Source organism: Chaetura pelagica, unplaced genomic scaffold (assembly GCF_000747805.2).
Source record: "Chaetura pelagica isolate M959 unplaced genomic scaffold, ChaPel_1.0 scaffold260, whole genome shotgun sequence".
Lineage (NCBI taxonomy): Eukaryota > Metazoa > Chordata > Aves > Apodiformes > Apodidae > Chaetura > Chaetura pelagica.
Window position 1 is genome coordinate 1,155,192 of NW_009951940.1, and position 22,597 is coordinate 1,177,788.

Genomic DNA, 22,597 nt, shown 5'->3' on the forward strand with positions numbered 1-22,597 from the left:
CCCACCGGCCCTTCCCCAGCCCCTCCTGCCCCCGCGGTTCCTTCCCCTGGGCTCTCCCCCCTTTATTTTTTCCTGACCAAGGTTTCAGGGCGCCCGTCCCTGCCGCCCGCTCCGGCCTCTGGGCTCTGGTGTTCGCGGTGATTTCCTTCTCTCCCCTCCGAAATCTTCGCGGTGGGAAGCGGGACCCTCGGTGCTCCGTGGCGCTGAGGAGCAGGTTTGAGGGCACAGGGTTCTCTTGTTTCCTGTCAGGAGCTGTGAGCAGCCCCTCGGGCTCCCCAGGGCTCCTCCTTCCTCCTCCTCCTGGTGTCTAAAGCTGCTCTGCCGTCCTTGGCTTGGGTTTGGTTCTTCTCTGCTCGGTTTTGGTAGGGTGTGTGTGTGTGTGTGTGTTTCAGAGGGTGCTGTGGAGCTGAAATCCACCCAGAGATCCGTGTGGCCCGGGAGGTTTCAGGAGGAGATGCCAGAGCTTAACTGTGTTCACCTTCCAACAGCTGCAGTACCGTGATCCCTTTGAGGTAGCTCAGGCGGGAAGGAAGGATGATTTTTTTAAAATATAAAACTAAGAAAACGTTGCTTGGTCCTTCTGACGAACCAGCGTGTGTTTTGGAGAAAAAGAATGACTTCCCTTTTTTCTCTGCCTGGCCGTGTGTGAGCCCTGACCGGGTCGGGCGTTCCCATTTCGTGCCGGGTGTGCCTCCCTCCGACCTCACACCTTTCCATGTTTCCCCAAGGTGTGCTCTGGAGACAGGCTGGAGGGTCTCCAAGGACGTCTCTTCTGAGGGGGTTCCTTGGCCAGCAGGTGCTCCGCGGCCCTGGCAGGGGGAGATTCTCTGCTGCCCTTGTGTAGCGAATGGGAAACGGGTTCCATTGGGGAAGAAACCGAATTTGCGTTGCCTGGTGTTTGATTAAAGACTCTCCTTGTGAACTGTGTAGCTGTGAGTAAGGCTGCCTGATGGAAGATTTGGTGAAGCCGTGAAGGTGTCAGTATTGTAGCACGTGCAGGGTGCAGAAGAGTTTAGCATCTAAGTCCTGGTTTGATTCAGCAACCCCACGTACCTCTTGAGTGTTGAACAGTGACATGTTTTTCTTTTGCTAGCCTGCAGTCGGTGCAAAATGAGTGTTCCTGACTACATGCAGTGTGCCGAGGACCATCAGACCCTCCTGGTTGTGGTTCAGCCCATTGGCATTGTACCTGAGGAGAGCTTTTTCAGGATCTACAAGAGGATTTCAGCAGTGAGCCAGGTTAACGTCCGCGACTCCCAGCGCGTGTTGTACATCCGCTACAGGCACCACTACCCCCCAGAGAACAACGAGTGGGGGGATTTTCAGACACACCGGAAAGTTGTGGGGCTGATAACTATTACAGACTGTCCTTCTGCCAAGGAGTGGCCTCAGACTTTTGAAAAATTCCATCTTCAGAAGGAGGTGTATGGTTCCACTCTCTACGATTCCCGGTTGTTTGTTTTTGGGCTTCAAGGGGAGATTGCTGAGCAGCCCCGCACAGATGTGGCCTTTTATCCCAGTTATGATGAATGTGAAACTGTGGAGAAGAGAATAGAAGATTTTATCGAGTCTCTCTTCATAGTGTTGGAGTCAAAGAGGCTTGACAGAGCCACTGATAAGTCTGGAGACAAGATCCCACTCCTCTGTGTTCCTTTCGAGAAGAAGGATTTTGTAGGTCTGGACACTGACAGTAGGTAAGCAGCTATTTTTGTCAGTTCCCAGGTCTGGCAAAAACATACATGGCAATTACTAGCCATTAGAGAAGCCTATTAGAAAGGACAAAGTGTACTTTGGTACAGCAAAGATCATGCCCCTGTCTTATTGTGCATGTCTGCTGTATTTTAAGCTAACTTCATTTCTAATCTTAGAATATTTGATGTTTTGAGTTTATGTATAATTGATTTATAAGGCTAATCAAATAGCAGGAAGGATTCACAGGAGAAGTTAGGAAAAGACTTCTTGCTGGAAAGCTTCAAATGTTTTGTAGATACACAGTATTAATGAAGAAATTCAGACTAACATCAGTGAAAAATAATTTTATATTCTGTTGAGTAATGCTTGACTAATCATACTCACTGTGTTTTTTTTCCCCTAAGCCTCTATATACTTTTTCACCCTATGAAACAGTTAAGCATTTATTTGGGCAACTTAAGTCCAGCATCTTTGCCTGTCTTTTCTCCTTATGTAATTATTTTATTTTTTTGACCTGTCTTGTTTTGCTGCCATTCTTCTCACAACTGTCCTCTTTGTTTTTGTGTAAGTTACACTTTTGGGTTGTTTGTTTTTTTTTTCTCCCCCCAAATCTTTTCTAATCATGTGCATTCTCAGCTGTCAGACTGGCTGCAGGCAGGTGCAAAATCTGTTTGATTCTGCTGTTTGCAGTCAAATCCAAAGGATGGAAGCAACACTCTTCCTTTTGTTTTGGAAAAGACAGAGTTCTGTAAGCCTGGCCAAAATACATGATACGAACAGGAATAGTATCTTTCACATCTGTCTTGCACTCTTAGGAATGTCAGCAGTGGTTCATGTGTATGAAAGCTCAGAGGTGTCTAGACAGGATTATTCAGAGCTGTCCAGGGCAGGTTTGTGAAGCCTTCTGCTCATGTTTATCAGCTAATTAGTCCTAGCCTTAGAATCTCTATATAAGAATGTGCTGTATTGGAAAAAGTATTCAAAGCTTGTAATTAGTTTGAAGACCTCAATTCAATTATTACTGGTTACATAAAGGACCAACAGTACCTTTCTCCCCTGCTCCTGGTGCTCTTTGCTGTTGAGCAGCTGATTATGTTCTGACTTTCTTAACACACGTTGTTCCCTAGCCAAGCTACTCTTTCCATATTCTGGTTAGTCCCTGCACCCTTCAACTTTCATGATCTCTATAAATTATTATGTTGCTGATTTTGTGCTCTGCATAGGTGCTGCAGTTTTGTAGACTGGTTGAGCGTTTCTAGAATCTTGGCTTTAATTACTCAGTTTGGATACATTTTGGTTAAGCACAATCACTGAGGCTTCCTGTGACAGTTAGCTGAAAAAAGGACAAGTTTTGGCCAAGAATCTCAAATTCAGAGTGTATCATACTGTTCAATTCTGTCATCTAAACAGCATGCTTCCAAGTTGTACTTCAGAAGTCAGTTCCTGACATAAATTACTTATTCATGAGCAGTGGCTGTGTTGCAGATAGTGGCTAAGTATTTCCTGTCAAATTCTGAACCGGTGGGGAGGTCAAATAACAGGCAGTATGTTTGTCCACACATATCCCAGGAGGTATTTAATGCTGTTACACTGAAGATTGAAACAGATTTAGCGTGATGCTTGACATTTTTGCAAAGTGGCAGGTGTGTGACCCTGGTTCTGTAAATAATGTGGGTTTAATACAAAGTTAATCACTGGTTCAGACATGCATACAACCTGCCTGTGTGGTTTGAATACCAAATAATTTTTCAGTAAGTCTAGATCGGTGGGTATAGTTTAAATGTTTGCTGCATTTAACTGCTCAGAGAAAGGCTGCTAAATATTCTAATCTTGCCTCTGTCAGTTCAATAGTAAGAAAGTGTTTCAACTTTTTGCTGTGGAGTTAGTATGTCCGATTGTTTTAAAACTTAGGGTTTGTATGAGAATAGCATAAGCGGGCTGAATTAAAAGATCTTTATGTTCAGTTTAGTGTTCTCCGTGCCTGAGGAAATACTCTAAATGCCTGGACTTTTTATACCATCTCACCTAAAGGTCAGAAAAGGAGTTGTCCTTGATTGAGTTAGAAATAACTGTGCACAGAGTACCTGAGCTGCTCTGCACAGGGACCTTTCTAGGCACCTTTGCTGTAGCAAGATGCATCCTGGTTCTGTGTTCTGGGTAGCAGAAATTCATGAAGTGTGGCTGAACGAAGATCAGTTTAGTAAACTAACACATGCTTTCAAGCCCAAGTCTTCAGAAATGAAATGACAATAGACTGTATTTTTTTTTACATGGGTTTCAACACAAGATTTTAATTGCAGCATGTTCTCTTCTGCACTGCTGGATTCCCTAATTAAGGAGAAAACATTGCATTAATGTCCTAGCAAGGATCTTCCATGGAGTTCAGTTCCTGTTTTTACAAGATGCAATGTTGTAGACCTCTGCTCAGGGAGGGGTAAAGGTTGTCTGAATGCACAGAGTGCATATTAGAACCTCTGGTAGAATAACCTTTGCTGCTTTTGAGTCTGTCAGCATGATGAGTTTAAATTTAGAAAAAGATGATACTGAGATATTCAGGGAAATGAAATAACTTTCTAGTATAGGTGGAAATTTCTAAAGGGAAAGCAGTTCGCCTTAATCTTTCATTATATACCCTCCATCCCTTTAAAAATGTGTATCATGTGTATTGGCCTCCCAGTCTGTGCAAACAGCTGGTTAAAAAAACACAAATACTCTATATTAAATAGCAGAAAAGGCACACTTTATGCTTACAACATGTCTTTGCTGCTGTAGTTGCAAATGTGTACTTAGGCTATATGAGCATTTCTTTCTCTGTGATTTCTAAAATTGAAGTGAAATTTCAGTGTGTAGCAAAAGTCCCATTAAATATAGAATGTAGCTGTAACCTAGAGCTAATGGACTGGGTTAATATATTAAGAGTGAAAACATATTAAAAAATTATGTGGGACATAGTATTTATAATCAGATGATTGGAAGAATAGTTAAAACTACTTAACTTTTTTTTTTGCATCCTAAAAGACTTTTCTAAGAGCAATTTATTGTAAAATATTAAGGTTAATTCTTAATTTTATGATCAGGACTAGACGTACAGAACTGATCTCTCTCATCTAGTTAGTAAGATTAGCATTAATTTAGTTGCATAATAACTGCAACATGATTGCCTTCTTTTAATATGCAGGTGTTCTTAATTTAGGAAGATGAATTGTTATGCTGCATCTCAAATAAGATGATTCTCTGACAAAGTGGAGCTGATCTTTGTCTTTCACAAGCTGCTTGAGTAATGAGCAGAAGAGGCAACATTCCCAGGACTCTTAGGGAGATGACTATATACATACAACTGCTGTATTTGTGTAGAAGAAATTTTTTGGCTGGTAGAAAAAACTTTATGTATGAAAAATAGTGGGTTAAGTTCTAATAAGTTTTGAAGAAGGATTGTCTGCTGAAGTAGAAGTTGTAGGCCTGGGAGTCTGACCTTGGTTTAATTCCTAGAACGCTCAGCCAACCAGTGATCTGGGCAAATCTGTTTATTTTCTTTCCCTTATGTTTCTTCATCTGTAAATTAGGCAAAATATTTGTGTGGTTTCAGGGCTGCTGAGGTAAAATGAACAAGTTTCTGACATAGGTTGCACTTGATAGTTATTTGATTGCAGAGGATGGAAATGCATGTTCTCATGATGATGCAAAGGTGCTACACACCTGAAACTAGGAAACATACTTGCCAGAAATCCCATTTGTTTATTTTTTTTTTTTTATTTCATTTTGATTTTCAGCTAAGAAAAATAAACATGCTAATGTATTATTGTAAATTTACATGGATAAGCTCATTTTAATGTTGTTTACACCAGTTTGTGTCTTAGTTTCTTTTTTAATACTGGTAAGGCATCCATTTAACACTATTGAGTGATGAGTAAGAAGAGCTCTATTTATAGATGTGTCTTTCTCTACACAGTAGATGGGATTTGTTCACTGTTTTATCAAAGTTTATATCTCTATCTGTATGTGGCTGTTAATTTTATTTCTGTTTTCTGTCTTTCTAATTTTTGTTTTGTTCCTTTCTTTCCCCCCCCCCCCCATTCTTCTCTCATACTGCCCTGTGAGTTTGTTGTTTTTGCTTTTTAAATTTTGTTTTGTTCCTTTCTTTCCCCCCCCCCCCAATTCTTCTCTCATACTGCCCTGTGAGTTTGTTGTTGGGTCTAAAAAGGTAGGCTGTGATTGTGTATCTTTAAAAGTAGTTAGCTTTCTTTCATGTACTGCCTTTCCACTCTGCCTTCATTGCCTATTTTAGTGTTGCTTTTTTTTTCTATTTTTTTTTTTTTTTCAGTACACACAAAAATAATTGCTGCCTGGAGCCTTACTGCTGTGGTTGACCCCTGTTGGCACATTTGGCAATTATATTTGGTAGCAATGCTGATTTTTTTTGTAGGACACACATGATTTGCTTAGGTGGCTGCTGGCCTCTGGAATTTGCTTTGTTTTTTAAACTCCAAAGCCATGAACCTGTTCCTGCCTGTGTTTGGTTTCCAAATTCAAAAGTTCTAGCAGTTGATCAAATGCCATAGCTGTGTCTTTTAAGTCTGGATAATGTTATGACTGGTGATATCCATAGTTCTGCATGCTAAATGAAATCAGTGGAATTTTACAGACATTTTTGTTGAAGCATTTTGCATGAATACTTTTGCAAATTCATTTTGCATGTTTCTTGGTTTGAAATGTTGAGGATCCAGAAATTCTTTCAAACCTGTTGCTTGTAGTGAAAGTAAATTCTGTCTTGAAATACGATATTGTTGCTCCAAATTTTCCATAAAATTATTCTGGGATCCTAGAAGAGAGTTGGGAATGAAGGGATAAAGCACATGTCCTGTATAGCAAATAACGTAGACATGGGACTGGGGCTGAGTAATGCTTTTTGGTTCCTGGAGCAGGTTTATTGTCCTCCAGTTTGAAGTAGTACTAGTGGTCACTGATGGTAATGATCATGGTTTTTATTCTGAAGAAAATACCAAGAGCCTGTTAGGTACCAAATTTACACAAGTAACTTTAGAGAATTACATTTTAAATCAGTTTTGTGGTCAACTGTACATGTACACGTGTGGAGGAGAGGATGTTCTGAAGAGGAGTTTGGATGACTGACTCTATGGAGCAGTCCATGTGTGGTCCTACATTTTGTGGCATTGACTTTCTCAAGGATATTTCTGGAAGGGGTTTTTGGTGTGTCTTTGAAGCTTCATGTCTTAAATGATATTCTAAAGGAAAACCAGAAACAACTCTTAGCAGGAGGGTATTGTACGGAGAGAACCTAGAAAAACATTGTCACTTTATCCTAGAAGAAGTAGCAGTTAATTTATGTGGACTTCCTATCATCAAAGGGATTAGGATTAAGCAGTAGAGACCTGAAATAATTAAACAGTATTTTAATAAAAACATAAATTAAGGTATCTATAAGCTTCTCACTTTTAGCTTTGTGGCCAGATCCTTCAGGCGAAGCTGCAAATCAAAACTAGCTAGGTATTAAAAAGAATAATAATAATAATGTTATGTTGAGATATGTATGTGTGATTTTTTTTTTTTCAATGAAACTTGCACCCCAGTATGCATTGGAGAAATCATCAGTCACTCAGACATTCTTTTAACAACCTGGTATTATAGATAATAGATTTTTTTTTCAGAACAGTCTTCCCAAATAGGAAGTAATTTAAGTTTTGCTGTCTCTGGAGAGTGATTTTCTTTTTCAATGAAGTCTTTGTCTTTTGTTTTTCTGGATCTACTTGCAGTAATTGGCAAAAAAGAAAAAAAAAGGGAAAAAAGAAGCCTGACTTCATTGTAGTTAATTGTGAGCACTAAATTAAGACAGAGTTTATACATTTGTATGTGTCAAACTGTCTCTATAATTAGTGAGAATATGTTTTCCAAGAGGTTGAGGAAGGCTTGCGGGGACTGTAGGAGATAGTTCCTCTCTTGGCACCATGTGTAAGAGCCTAAAAGTAGGTGGAATGAATTCAGTCTTGGAATAATTAATAGTAAATTTCTTAATCATCAGATATAAATTCTGTTTGTTTATAAATAAGGAGGATTTCTAAAAGAGAAGTGTTCTTGGAAGAACAGTGTTTATTGATGTCTAAATGAATAAATGCATTTAAACTTTGCATATATTGAGGCATGCAGAAGTCTTCAGTGAAGTTAAGCAATGGTAAGAAAGAGCTGTTGGTGAGGTGTTCCAAAAATGGGTAGACATGGTGTTTCAAAAGATAGTGGTTGGGGGTTTTTGGTTGGATGGTTGGACTTGATGATCTTGAAGGTCTTTTCCAACCTTGATGATTCTATGATTCTAAATAATTCCAATATTAGGATTGGATTTAGGAGTCTGGCACCATGTCTTTTCTTTTGCTGTTTGACTCATATTTATGAACTCAATTTTATTCAATCTGGAAAATCTGGGAAAAACACTTAAAACCTACAGTTTCGAGAGAATAAAAGATGGAATTTGTCCATAAACATAAAGACTACTAGAAAGTGTAGAAAGAGGAAATTTGAAGTGTTTTCATCAATGAAAGGAATTATAGCTGGGTAAGGAAACAGTGATTCTCCAATTCTACCATTTGTTCTGTGTAAAATAAGTTAAAAAGTTAAAATAATATTGATAATCTTAATTTCATTCTTGAATGCAGAGATTAACATCTGACTTGCAAACAGTTTATAATCTCCTATACAATACTGATTCAAGATTACAAAGCAACTTTTGATTGTGGTATTTGTCTGCAACCCAAAGCTCAGATTGAAAAATTCATGCAGAACAGCTTTAGTTTTCACTTGCTTTGTTTTTATGAAAGGATCTGTGAAGAGCATGCTCATTGAACAATAAAAGATAAGAAATACTGCAATTTTTTTACATGCCTGAAAGATAAAGAACAGTCATCTTGTATTTAGCTTCATTTGATGTTATCTTCACATCAATTGTGAATATGATGTGGAAGATCATAAAAGTTGGAACGTTTCTATGTAGGAGTTACTAGTGACATTTTAAATGGAGAGGAGCAATAGCAGACATGCTTCTTCTCTCCTTTTATAATTTCCAGTTTTTCTTATAAACAATAACAGTGGTTCTGATTGCTTTTCTATTTAATTTTTATAAGACATTGTATGTACTTCCTTCTAGCTTCTCTTTCAAATTTCTGACTTTCGATATAAATGTTACTTTCTTTTCATCTTCTTGATGAACAATTCCTTTCTTTTGAACCAACTACAAGGAATAAGAAACCAGCTGGTAGCTCAATGCAGTGAATCCTTTGACTTGCAGGATTTCCCCATGAGCCCCAGATTCATATAGCCCCAGAAGTAGTCAAGACAGATGAGGAGTTTGACATAGTAGATGAGGATTGGGTTAGGGATCAGCTGAGTAATCTGGACATCCATAAATCGATGGGTCCGGATGGAATGCATCTAAGGGTGCTGAGGGAGCTGGCGGAGGTCATTGCTAGGCCACTCTCCATCATCTTCAGTAAGTCATGGGTAACAGGAGAGGTGCCTGAGAACTGGAGGATAGCAAATGTCACACCAGTCTACAAGAAGGGCAAGAAGGAGGACCTGGTTAACTATAGACCGGTCAGCCTCACCTCCATCCTTGGAAAGGTGATGGAACAACTTGTTCTTGTCACTATCTCTAGGCACATCAAGGACATGGGCGTCATCAAGAGCAGTCAGCATGGTTTTATCAAGGGTAAATCATGTTTGACTAACCTCATAGCCTTCTATGAGGAAATTACTAGGTGGATAGATGATGGTAGAGCGGTAGATGTGGTTTATCTTGATTTCAGTAAAGCATTTGACACCGTCTCCCACAGCATCCTTGTAGAAAAGTTGATCAGGTATGGGTTTGGTGACCAGGAAGTGAGGTGGATTAGGAACTGGTTGAAAGGAAGGAGTCAGAGAGTTGTAGTCAATGGGGCAGAATCTGGTTGGAGGTGTGTGACTAGTGGAGTCCCACAGGGGTCGGTACTGGGACCGGTGTTGTTCAACATCTTCATCAACGACCTGGATGAGGGTATAGAATGTACCCTCAGCAAGTTTGCTGATGACACTAAGCTGGGAGGAGTGGCTGACACACCAGAAGGCTGTGCTGCCATTCAGAGAGACTTAGATAGGTTGGAGAGTTGGGCGGGGAGAAACATGATGAAATTCAACAAGGGGAAGTGCAGAGTTTTACATTTGGGGAAGAACAACACCATGTCCCAGTACAGGTTGGGGGCTGAACTGCTGGAGAGTAGTGTAGGTGAAAGAGACCTGGGGGTCCTGGTAGACAGGAGGATGACCATGAGCCAGCAATGTGCCCTTGTGGCCAAGAAGGCCAATGGCATCCTGGGGTGCATTAGAAAGGGTGTGGTTAGTAGGTCAAGAGAGGTTCTCCTCCCCCTCTATTCTGCATTGGTGAGGCCACATCTGGAGTATTGTGTCCAGTTCTGGGCCCCTCAGTTCAAGAAGGACAGGGAAGTGCTTGAAAGAGTCCAGCGCAGAGCTACAAAGATGATGAAGGGAGTGGAACATCTCCCTGATGAGGAAAGGCTGAGGGAGCTGGGTCTCTTTAGCTTGGAGAAAAGGAGACTGAGGGGTGACCTCATCAATGTTTACAAATATGTAAGGGGTGAGTGTCAGGGGGACGGAGTTAGGCTTTTCTCAGTGATGACCAGTGATAGGACAAGGGGTAATGGGTGTAAATTGGAGCATAGGAAGTTCAAGGTGAATATCCGAAAAAATTTTTTTACTGTGAGAGTGACAGAGCACTGGAACAGGCTGCCCAGGGAGGTTGTGGAGTCTCCTTCACTGGAGACATTCAAAACCCACCTGGGTGCGTTCCTGTGTGATGTACTCTAGGTGACCCTGCTCTGGCAGGGGGGTTTGGACTAGATGATCTCTCGAGGTCCCTTCCAACCCCTAGGATTCTATGATTCTATGAAAAAGCAGCATACCAGCTATGGAAAGGGAGCCAGACACTCCCTGAGGACTACAAGAATCTTGCTTTGGAGCTTTTCAAGATGCAACTGGACAGGGTGCTAGATAATCTTATCTAGGCTCCCTGTGCCATAAAAGGTTGGATCTAAGTGATCTTTTGAGGTCCTTTCCAACCTGGACAATTCTATGATTCTGTTTAATTTGTGACAAGGGTATTAAAGTGCTCTGAAGTGCAGGCTTTTAACTTTGTACCTTAATCTGCGTAATTGCTATGTAGCCAGTATAGAATCATACAATGGTTTAAAATAGAGTTTAAAGGTTATCTAGTTCCAACCTCCCTGCATGGGCGGGACACCTCCTACCAGCCCAGGTTGCTCCAAGCCCCATCCAACCTGCCCTTCAACACTTCCAGGGATGGGGCATCCACAGTTTCCCTGGGCAACCTGTGCCAGTGTCTCACCACCCTCACACTAAAGAATTCCTTCCTAATCTCTAACCTAAATCTCCCTTCTGCCACTTTTGATCCATTACCCCTTGTCGTCTTCCTCCAAGCCCTTGTCAAAAGTCCCTCCCTGGCTTTCCTGTAGTCCGTTCAGGCACTGGAAGGTGCTCTAAGGTCTCCCTGGAGCCTTCTCTTCTCTAGGCTGAACACCCTAACTCTCTCAGCCTGTCTCCAGGGCAGAGCTGCTCCAGCCCTCTAATCATAAAACACATGATGCACTGGTTTTTTTTTTTGGTTTTTTTTTTTTTCAATATATTGTCAAACTGTTGGTTCTTTTACTTTTGCATATTATGCTTGTTAGAATCTACACTCAATGTTTGCTCAGAGAAACAAAGTAAATTAACATTGATCTACTATTAAGGAGAAAAAAACCCTTGACCTCGGGTGTTTATTCCCTCAAATAAGCATTCCCTGTAAATAAGTGTAAATGGTACCTTTTGTTTTGCAGACACTATAAGAAGCGTTGTCAAGGCCGGATGCGAAAGCACGTTGGGGACCTGTGCTTACAAGCTGGCATGTTGCAAGACTCCTTGGTGCATTATCACATGGCAGTGGAACTTCTGCGCTCTGTGAATGACTTCCTGTGGCTTGGAGGTAGGATTAAGGGAATGAAATAACCAGTTTGGAAATTGGACTATATTCTGTGACTTTCCTTCTGTGTTGTGAAAAGTTGGAAGCGTAGTGTGGGAGACCATGTCCAGAGGTCTTGTGCAAGTCAAAACATCCACTGTTGTTCCTTTGCCCACTGAACTTATTATCTCACAGGAGGCAGAGAGGTTGCTGAGGACTGACTTAAACTTTGTACATCAATGTGTGCTGTTCCCAGTCACCTTCTTGTCCTCCGTGTGCTTGGAAATGGGTTCCAGAAGGATTTCCTTAGAGCCTTTCCAGAGAGCTGAGGTTGATCTGCCTGTAGACCTCTGGTACTTCCTTCTTAAAGAAGGGTATGATGTTTCTTTTGTTGAGTTATTAGAATGCTTCTTCAACTAGCATGACCTATTGGAGCTGATAAGAGCGTGGTCTCACATTGGCCAGCTCTCTTGGTATCCATGGGTGCATCTTACCTGGTTTTGTAGGTTTGTGTTCAATTTTTGAAGTGGTTTGTATGTGTGTCTGCCTTTACTGTGGCTAGTACCTCCTCCTGTGGCTAGTGCCTCCTCCTACGGATTCTGTTAAAAGGCTTGGAGAACTGGAAGGTCTGAGGTAAACCTTAGCAATGAAAACAGAAGTGAAAAGGACATAAATAGACTTTACAACATGATACTTCACTTCCTGCAAGTATATATAACAATCTATTGGCTTTTTCCTTTTCTCTACAGCTGCTCTTGAGGGGTTATGCTCAGCCTCGGTCATCTACCATTATCCAGGTGGTACTGGAGGTAAAGTTGGATCTCGCAGGGCACAAGGAGGTTCACTTTCTGCTGAGGCAGGCAACAGGCACAGGCCAGGTAAGAATGGGATTTCAGTTTTATTCTATTTGCCACCACAGAACTTTTGAAAATTTCCTCCCTACTTTCCAGCTAACTTTCACCCCTGGACTGATCTGTTGGCTCTGATCAGGTTATTTGGGTTCAGCTGATTGTCCCTGTTCCTCTGAGCTCCTGTGTGTTTGTAGAGATGAGCCTTTTGAACACATATCCTAGCACTGGCCATACAGTGTTAAGGTTCCTGAAAGTTTCTATGGCTCTCAGGTGGTGGCCAGGGTAGTGAAATGTATTGGTGCTTATAAGCTAGATGAGCCTTTGGTCCAACCCAGCACTGGTATATCTGTGTATATAAATATATATATATGGACACACTATGGATGTACTCAGGTTTTTACACAGTACTGAATCAAACAGAAACTGTGTTTAAGTGCTGGTGTAAGTACTCTTGTGTGCATGTGATCAGAATTCATTCCTTCATCTAAAAAACCCTCAAATTACCCCCCATCTTTACTCAGTTATAAGTCACAATCTAGTAAATACCTGCTTTGTGTTATAATTACAAACTTTGTATGTTGACACCAGATAATTGTGATAGTAAGATTGCCTTATTTCAGGAGATACTAGTTTTTCATATAACATCTAGTCATTAAAGTCTGCAGTTGGTCCCATGCCCATGAGCGCATTTTATGTTGACTGTTATAGTTAAGTTCACACAGTTATTGACCGTTTGTCTGCTTTTCAACAGATATTTAACAGCAGATGTTGCATTCTGTTTGTAGTGGGTACTCCTTGTTACTAAAGAAGGTAACAAATAAGTCACAGCTATCAGAATAATTGAATAATAATAAAAAATGGGGTATATTATTGCTGCTTCTCTGTGTAAGTTGTATCATAATTCAAAGTCCTGTTTGCAGACTTGTTAGTGTGGTCATGTTTTAAACATGTTTTAGTTTCATACGACAGGATTTTTCAAAGGACTTCTGTGTGAAGAAAACCTGATGACAGGTTTCTTTTGTCATCTCTTATGGATGGAAATGTTACTTCATGGTCCATCAGATACTGTTCCCTGACTCTAGTTATGGTCTCCTAATGTTTTGAGGTCTGAGCTGCTGCACTCAGTCCAAATAAACAGCTGTTGTGATGTCTTTTTCCTACAAGGTTTTCTGAAAGTTTCAATGCCTTTTTTAGACTCTGCAGTGCCTTTCATTTAAAATCTTTTCGAATTGCACCTTAGTTTGTAATCTACATTGTTACAATTAATTTTGTGAGGACGGCATTTAATCTGGGGAAGAAATTCCCGTGTATCTGTCTGTAGGGTAAGGCCAGGAACAAAAGGGATTTCCAAATCCTCTGCAAAGCAAGAAATGCCATACTTGGAACTGACGCTGAAGTTGTGCCTACTTCTGAAGCATGTGGATGTGAGAGTTACCTTTATTGCTTCCTGCTGTGCCTGGAATTGCACCTCTTCTTGTCCCTGTCCTTCAGCCTTCACAGGACACAGTTTCTTGGTACCGCTTTTGTGCCCAGACCTGGTCAAGAGAAACATTTTCCTCCTGTCATTTTCACCATTTGGCATTTTTAGGCTACAGCAAAGGACCTGACTGCTCGAAAATTATTGTGATGTCTGCTTGATAGAAACATATTTGGAAGAAGCATTTACATCATGTCTCTTGGTGTAACACAGAGCACAAGCTTCAGCTTTGGAAGGAGAAGCATTTACATCATCTCTCTTGGTGTAACACAGAGCACAAGCTTCAGAGGGCAGTATTAAAGGGTGGGGTTTTTTTAGTGTTTTTATTTTTTACCTACTAAGCGGAATTGTAATGTATTTAATCACTATCTGTAACCATCAGAAGTCTGTTTTTTTGTTGGTGGTTAAAGGGTGGGGTTTTTTTAGTGTTTTTTTTTACCTACTAAGCAGAATTGTAATGTATTTAATCACTATCAGTAACCATCAGAAGTCTGTTTTTTTGTTGGTGTATCTTTCAACCAATTTGAAACTCCTTTGGTAGGAATAGTTCATTCAGAAGAAAATTAGTTGATAATACAGTTATTTAAAGTACTTGTCTGATGGAAAGAGAGGTGGGATCTTGTCTGCTTCAAAGACAAGTTTCTTCCTTGGCCATAAGCCCTTGGACTACAGTGTCTTGCTGATTGTGAAAAGGAAACTTTGATGTTTTAAAGAGGTGTGACTTCTCATGTTCTCAAAACCTTTTGTTTGTGGGGTAAGAGCTTTAGGCTTTGTCCCCTGGAACAGCCAGATTTGTCTCTGGAGGCTGCAGTGAAAGAGAAGGTCTTGAGTTGCTTAGCTCGTGTTGGCAGGGGACCTGGCCATGGTCTATTTGCTCAGTGATTTGTATGTTGAATGAGCTGACTTTAGCTTGCTTTATGCCTAGCTTACTGACTGTTCTGAGTTTCTCTGTGTTTTATTTGTTTGAAATACTAAGCTCTTAATTTTGTCATCTGACCCTTCTTCTTTCCTGGAGCAGAATCAGGACACCTGAGTGAAGTGTTGGAGGATCTTTCTCATCTAGCTCTAAGTCCCTGCTTCACTAGTCTGGAGTCTGAGCAAATCAGCTAAAGGGAGATCCAGTCTTGCTCATAAAGCAATTGTTTTTGATTGCTCAGCGTTTGATCTGAACAATTTTATTGCCAGGTTAATAAAAGTTTAGGTCAACAAACTTTGCAATACTCTTGGCAACTATTTAATGTGGGTAGTCTGGCTTGTTGCATTGGAATGACTCAGTTTGATGGGGTGAAATGAATGGCAATTGAAAGGGATACAATTATTTGAAAATGTTATTCTGGAGTGTTGTGTAGATTAAATGAGCTCCCACAGGAGATCTAAGTACTGTAGGACCCGATGCTAAAATATAGTAAGTGAACTGTGGCAGGAACTTTCCAATAAGAATAAAGAAAAAGGAGAAAAAGGATATGGCTTTCAATTCTACACTGAAAATTCTTCAGTTCTTCTTGATATGTCTTAGAATTCATTGCAAGTTTATGGAATTTTCACAGTTATTTTTTAACAAAACAAAATTAAATATATGGTGACTACTTGAATTCTGATTGGTAGTCATTCCAAATAGCAATGATGATCCTAATAAATCTTGTAATTTTGTTCAAGCCTGATGTTATGAAACATTGTAAGAGCTTTTTTTCTTGGCTATATTTAAGGCTGAAAAAAAAATCATTTTTGTTCCTCCTTTTAGGGGCACAAGAAGTTCTCATTGATCCAGGTACATTATTTTCATGCATGTTTCCAAAGTCTTTTCTTTTATTACTTGCATATGTTTTGCATTTGTATAGATAGTTACTGCCACTTGCCAAAGCTAGTACTGATTCCTGATGCTCCAGTTTTAGCTCTAAATCATGAGGAAGCAAAGAGACTGGAGGGCAACTGGCACAAAATAAATTGTTTCATGATTGTATCCCTGTAAAATCTAATCAAGGTTGTTTCTTCTGATGACTAGTGAGGATGTAAATTTTTTTCTCCTAACTGACAAAACAATTGGATTTGAATGTTCTCATGTGGTCTTGTTCTGTCAAGGCACTCTTTCATTCATCACTAACACAAATTTTGCACTCAACTTCCAAAAGTTCTTAAAGTGTTAATCTGCAGACATGCTTGGTGTGATTCTTTAAGGTTGATAAACATAAAAAAGTTACTTTAGCATTTGAGCATGTAAAATAACACAATTCTGATCAGGCAGAGAGAGTTGAAAGTAGTTTTTAACTGTTGAGAGTTTAGTTCAGTTTTGAAACACAAAGACTTTTTTGCCATTTTCGTAGAGAAACCTCTTGGAGGAATAAATTATTGTATAATCCTATGGATTAAGTAACATGTAAAAAGGCATAGAACCTTGGCAAGCCTTTGCTGTAGGTTTTCAATTTTATTTTGTTAACTTTGCAGTAAAATTAAGTTTTAGAAATAAAATTTTAGTCTTCTTTGCAATACCCCAGATTTCCTTGGCTTCTGTTCAGGTTCTTATCCCTTGTGTATGTAAAGATTCTTCCTGTCTCTCACCTTTCTTATATAAAAGAAATCCATTTCTTACTGTTTTGTCTGAGCTTCAGGTAATTCTTTTTTTAATGTGAAAGGCTCAGATTTGATGGCTTTTGTAACACCAAGTGTAGCACTTGGTTTTCTATTATCAGACATAGGGAAGAGAAGTATTTCTTTTGAATGACTGGAGGAGAAGGACACTGTTGTAATAATTAGCTTATAAAAAAGGCACTTTTTTTTTTCTTAGGTGTGCTATAGAAATAGAGTTTTTAAATAGAACAAAGAATAATACAAAGATTAAAACTGCATATTCAGATGTGGCCATAACCCAATTATAGCAATCTAATATTTAATTCATAGTCTTAACTATTTAGATAAATGTAAAAGATGGTGAATATATCTGGTTTTTACAAAATGAAAGATTATTTTCTGTTTGCTGATTTATGATTGAATCAGTTTTTCATTTGTGCTCTTTAAAATAGCATAGTAAAACAGAATCAGTGTTTTATAGGTAGGACATGATTTCTTTCTAGGTAGGGCAAATATTCTTTGTGTATGTGTTGGTCAAACCTGCAGCAAATCCTAATTTTCTTCTTAGATATTTAGCATTTGCTAAAGGTCTTTCTGCTAATTTCTTACCCTTTTCTGTTCCAGGTGCACTGACTTCCAATGGAATAAATGCAGACACCAGTGCTGAGATAGGACGTGCCAAGAACTGCCTTAGTCCTGAAGACATAATAGATAAATATAAAGAAGCCATTTCTTACTATGGCAAGGTAATCCTACTGACTTTTTGTAGAATCACAGAATGGTTTGGGTTGGAAGGGACCTTAAGGATCATCCAGTTCCAACCCCCCTGCATGGACAGGGGCATCTCCCACTAGACCAGGTTGCTCCAAGCCCCATCCGACCTGGCTTTGAACACTTCCGCAGATGGGCCCTGGGCAACCTGTTCCAGTGTGTCACCACCCTCACACTAAAGAATTTCTTCCTAATGTCTTGCCTCAATCTCCCCTCATCCAGTTTTAATTCATACCCCCTTGTCTCCTCCCCAGCTTTCCTATAGCCCCTTCAGGCACTGGAACGTGCTGTAAGGTCTCCTTGGAGCCTTCTCCTCCCCAGGCTGAACAACCTCGAGAAGCTGTTGCTGCAGCTTCCTGTACTATATAGTGTATTTTGTAATTAGTGGAAAAGGTAAAATTGATTCTTTGTTTATCATGACAGAGCAGTTTTAGGTGGTGAAGAATTACTGCAAAACTGATTTTTGCTTATGAGCCTAATTAAAGTGTCTTTTTTGTGAACACACCACCCATAACCACTGTTTATTTGAGGTTATCCAAAAATGATAGTAGTATTCCCAACTTTTCTCCTCATCTGAACTCTCAGACTGAAGCTGTGCTGTGTCTCAAAATCAGAAAAGTGAGTGAAGAGGCTGAGAACTGTTGTTCTGCATAGTAATATTTTAGGTGACACATTAATTTTCACGTGGGCATATGTTGATAACTTAACACTCTAGTTACTGGTTTAAGGAATTGCTACGTTTGGGAATCTCTGACAACTGGTTTATGTATTGAGCAGAAATACTTATCAAATCTACCAGGCTTAATTCTTCAATATTCTTTTAATTTCTCTTTCCAAGTACAAGAATGCTGGTGTGATTGAACTGGAAGCCTGTGTGAAGGCCGTGAGAGTCCTTGCAATACAGAAAAGGAGCATGGAAGCCTCTGAGTTTCTTCAGAATGCAGTTTATATCAATCTCCGTCAGGTCAGTGCAGAAAGTCCAGTTGTTTTCCTCTTCTCACTTGAGAGATAATGCTTAATTGTCAAAGTTACTCAATTCAGGAGACTCCAGTTTATTTTCTGTCTCAATACCTCCTCACTCGGACTCACCTTCTGAGGTCTTTCATATCTGTGAGTCTGGTTTAAAAGTGCTTCAGAGTTTATTTAAAAACATGAGGACTTAGTTTGAGATTGAAGACTCTAATGTTTATATTCCCTTGTGAAGAAAAAAATGCCATTGTTGTTGTTAATGGAGAAGCCACTTGAGCACATGCAGGCCATCCTGGGAGCTGCACACACACCACCTGAGTCTTTCCTGCAGGACTAGAGTCCCTTTGCAGTGGGTGACTCCAATGAGCTCATGGGTGCCCCTTTCAGTCCCTTTCACATACACATTCTCACTCTAAAGTGCTTCTTTTTTCCTTAGATTTGGCCCTAGGTTTCATGTAGCAGACTCTAAAGGTATCAAATCTTTTTATATATAAAAAAAATTATTTATCCAGACGGTACAGCAGAAAAATGACTCAAGCTGCTGCCTCCAAACAAAGAAATCCCTGGACTGTTGCACCCTTGGAATCCGTGCACCCACCTATCAAGAGTGATATTGGTAGTCACTGATTTTTAAAAATTAAAAAAGTCCAATATTAGTAGTTGGGGTCGGGTCTTTTCCACTCAGTCTTCTTCTGTACCTTGTGTACCTAATGTTCACTTGTTAATTTCATGTCAGCTGTAGCTGCTACTATTATGATACCACTGTAGAAATTCAGTATGTGGTTGCTTTAAAAAACAACAGCAAAGGGACACCTTGACATGGATTATTTGGGTATGGAGGCCACTGCTGAGCTGTGAACCAGCCTTGTACTTTATTGATTTCAGTCAAATATGACATTCATCTAGGTCCTAAATATCTACTTTTCTTTTTCATTTTCTTAGGTGGAAGCATTTCTAGGAAGCATTATTAGGATAACTATGAGTAAGATAATCTTTCCAGTGTTGGGGAATGTTTTCTCCAGAAATATGGGTATGACTGGGAATTGTATTTACAGCTCTTCAGGATTTATTTTACGTAACACAGAAGCAGGTAATAGTTAAATTTATCATTTGGCCTAACACAAAGCAGGAGTCATCCTGTGATAGGTTAGGGAAACAAACTATAGAACAGTGTGTTTTTTTCTTGCAGGTAGATAGAACATCAGGACAACCAGTATTCAATGGCAGAGGAAAAACACCTCCCATGATAAAGCTTATGCCTTTGATAAATAGGAAAACTACTTTATTTCCATATATTCAATCTCTTTCCCAGTCTAGTAACATGTAATTGGTGTTTTCTGATTATAGGAGGGCTACATGGTAATAAGGCTTATCTTTGTATCCAGTTATGGGGAATACAGTGTAAGATCCAATTACAAAGAAAGTGAGATAATAGAATTTTAATATAGTAAGTTTTTTTCTAAAAAAACCCACAACAACAAACAAGTAAAAAGCTACCCTCTAGAAAGTTTCTCAAAAAAAACTGGCTCAGTTGCTTGTATAGTGAACTACAGCCTGTACAGGTGCAATTGCTAACTTGGTTTGTTATAGCAGTTAAATGAAAAATAACCAGATGGAAAAGATAATCACAGAATGGTTTGGTTGGAAGGGACCTTGGCGATCATCTAGTTTCAACCCTCCTGCTTGAGCAGGGACACCTCCCACCAGCCCAGGTTGCTCCAAGCCCCATCCAACCTGGCCTTGAACACTTCCAGGGATGGGGCAGCCACAACCTCTCTGGGCAACCTGTGCTTCAGGTGTTGGCTGTTTTGCAGCCATTTTGTAGGCCTTAAGCTTTTATGAATTTGTAAGGTCAGGAAAGATGTGTTTGAGTGCTGCACTAGTGGCCCAGGGAATGCCTGCTGCAGACTTCCCAGAGTTAATTACTTGGGAAATCTGTGTGGGTTTCTTTTCTTCTTTTCCCTTTTGAATCCCTCAGTGGTACCATGTAAGTATTTGTGCTGAAGAAAAACTCACTTTTAAAAATCTTTGTGGTGAAAAACCTGTTCCTTCAACTGCAGAAAATATTTGAGTAACTTTTCTGATGATCATTAAGCAATAAGTTAGGAAGTAGTGTTAAGAACTTACTCAGGTATGATAGAAGTAAGACTGAGAATCTCTTGCTTCTCTGCTAGTAGTTCCAATTATTAGTAAGCACTGATGTCTACAATAAATAGAACAACCTTGTCTTTTCTCATCTTAAATACTCAGTTTCTGTACATCTGTGAACATTGGCAGTATTATGTATTTGAGCTTTTGATAGTTTTTAAGCTTTCCTAACTGTGTGATCAAATGCTCATGGCCATTTCAACTCTGCTGCCATATTTTTTATCTCATGCTAACTTTGAAAAAATGGCACAAATAGAAAAAAGGGGAAAATAAAAAGGTGCAGCAGTTTTCTTTCTGTTGGAGAAGGTAACCTTAATTTGACACCTTGTGTTCTTTCTGAATAGCAGCTTTTGGGTATTCTGATAAAGTGGTTTGGAATTGTTTTGTATTTTCTTTTTGTGCCTCACATTCTTTCTGGTTGCATTGATTCCTGGAAGTTTTCAGCTTGCTACAGTTGCCTTTTTGCATCTCCTGTTCCAGGGATTGTTTTTTTTATATGGATGGGCAGTATTTTTGCAACAACCTTGTGTCATCAATTCTGAAGGATATTTATAGCACCTCCAGCTTCAAAAACTGCCTGAAACTTCCCAAAATTATTTGCTAGCTTATGTGTCTGTGTCTCTTTGTATCCTGAGGTACTGAGATTGGAATTGTCAGATAAGGTCGTGGTGCCTTGTGAAGACTCTAGAATGCTTTGAAGTTTCTCATATCCCTGTGTACAGAATCAGAAGTGACTTCTGAAAAAGGATATTTTTTTTCTAATTACATTAGGATTTAAGTGATTGAGATGTTTTGAAGCTTCATTTATAAGGCCTATATCTATAAAAGTTAAACACTGTGGCTGCCATCTACTCTTGACTTTTAAAGGCTTTAAGTATCTGAAGTTAAGTGCACAGAATCCACTGATTGATAATTTCAGTTTTGAGGGATGAGTTGGGGGGATGATGTTTCTTTCCTTTAGTGCTATTTTCATATGAAGTTTGTAATTTTAAGCACCTCTGCAAAAGGTGTTAGCAGCTTTAGAGTAATTTAAAATATTTTATATTGCTTTTGGTTGTGCATGCCAGATGCTGTGCACTAGGTGTCAGTAATCGTCCACCTTCAGAACTCAGTGTTGCTGGTTACTGGCATGGTTACTTGAAGTAGCTGGTAGTTTCCAGAGTTTCTGTAACAGTTTGCTCCTTGGTTGTCTGATTTTTAAAGCAAGATTGTCATCCAAAGCAGAGGGGAAAGAATGGTAATTTGGGACTTGTTCTCATGTATAAATAAACTATAAAAGCATGTTGTGCTTCTCTCATTGAGTTTGTTTCAACTTTAAGCCTAATGGGGCATAACCTTTCACTAAATTAATAAAATAATTGAATTGTTTCGTTGGGAAGGGACCTTAAAGGTCATGGAATCTCACCCCCTGCCAAGGGCAGGGACACCTCCCACTAGACCAGATTGCTCCAAGACCCAACACTTCCAGGGATGGAGCAGCCACAGCTTCTCTGGGTAGCCTGTGCCAGCGTCTCACCACCCTCACGCTAAAGAATTTCTTCTTAATATTTAATCTAAATCTACCCTCTCTCAGTTTGAAACCATTACTTCTATCACTAAATGCCTTTGTAAAAAGTCCCTCCCCAGCTTTCCTGGAGCTCCTTCAGGCACTGGAAGGTGCTCTAAGGTCTCCCCAGAGCCTTCTCTTCTCCAGACTCAACAGCCCCAACTTTTTGAGCCGGTTGTCTTCCTCGCCAGTTGTCAGTCTGCACGTGTATGGTATCACAGAATGAAAGTGTTGAGATTTGCAATATCAGAAACATAAAAATTGAGACAGTAGTTACTTTGATTCCATATCCTGAGATGTAAAGATTAGTAATCAGATTTTATCTTCAAGCAATGAAAATATTTCACTTGGTAAATCAATAGATTTTGGAAGTGGTATATTTTTGTGTTCTTACTTTGCACGTGAATATAACGTTAAGTATCTTCCATCAAATGTGGGGCTGTTGAGCTGTTATTAACTGCTTTGACTACTTACTTGTTAGTACCTCTGACAAATAAAGTTGCTAAAGAACTCTTACCTTGGCTGTTTTTGTTGGCTGGTGAAATGGAAGGAAGCTTGAGTTT

General features: G+C 39.7%; 2 protein-coding genes across 2 annotated transcripts in view; one reads left to right on the top strand and one right to left on the bottom strand.

The window, feature by feature from the left end:
* CHRAC1 (chromatin accessibility complex 1) overlaps positions 1–717 on the bottom strand; it is a 9,899-nt gene extending 9,182 nt beyond the window's left edge. The window contains exon 1 of the mRNA XM_009996685.1: positions 658–717. Within this exon, the coding sequence (XP_009994987.1) occupies positions 658–717 (60 nt within the window). The remainder of the gene's footprint in view (positions 1–657) is intronic.
* A 393-nt stretch (positions 718–1,110) lies between these two features.
* TRAPPC9 (trafficking protein particle complex 9) overlaps positions 1,111–22,597 on the top strand; it is a 453,230-nt gene continuing 431,743 nt past the window's right edge. The window contains exons 1-6 of the mRNA XM_009996696.1: positions 1,111–1,694; positions 11,586–11,731; positions 12,457–12,585; positions 15,777–15,803; positions 17,225–17,346; positions 18,210–18,335. Of these exons, the coding sequence (XP_009994998.1) occupies positions 1,111–1,694; positions 11,586–11,731; positions 12,457–12,585; positions 15,777–15,803; positions 17,225–17,346; positions 18,210–18,335 (1,134 nt within the window). The remainder of the gene's footprint in view (positions 1,695–11,585; positions 11,732–12,456; positions 12,586–15,776; positions 15,804–17,224; positions 17,347–18,209; positions 18,336–22,597) is intronic.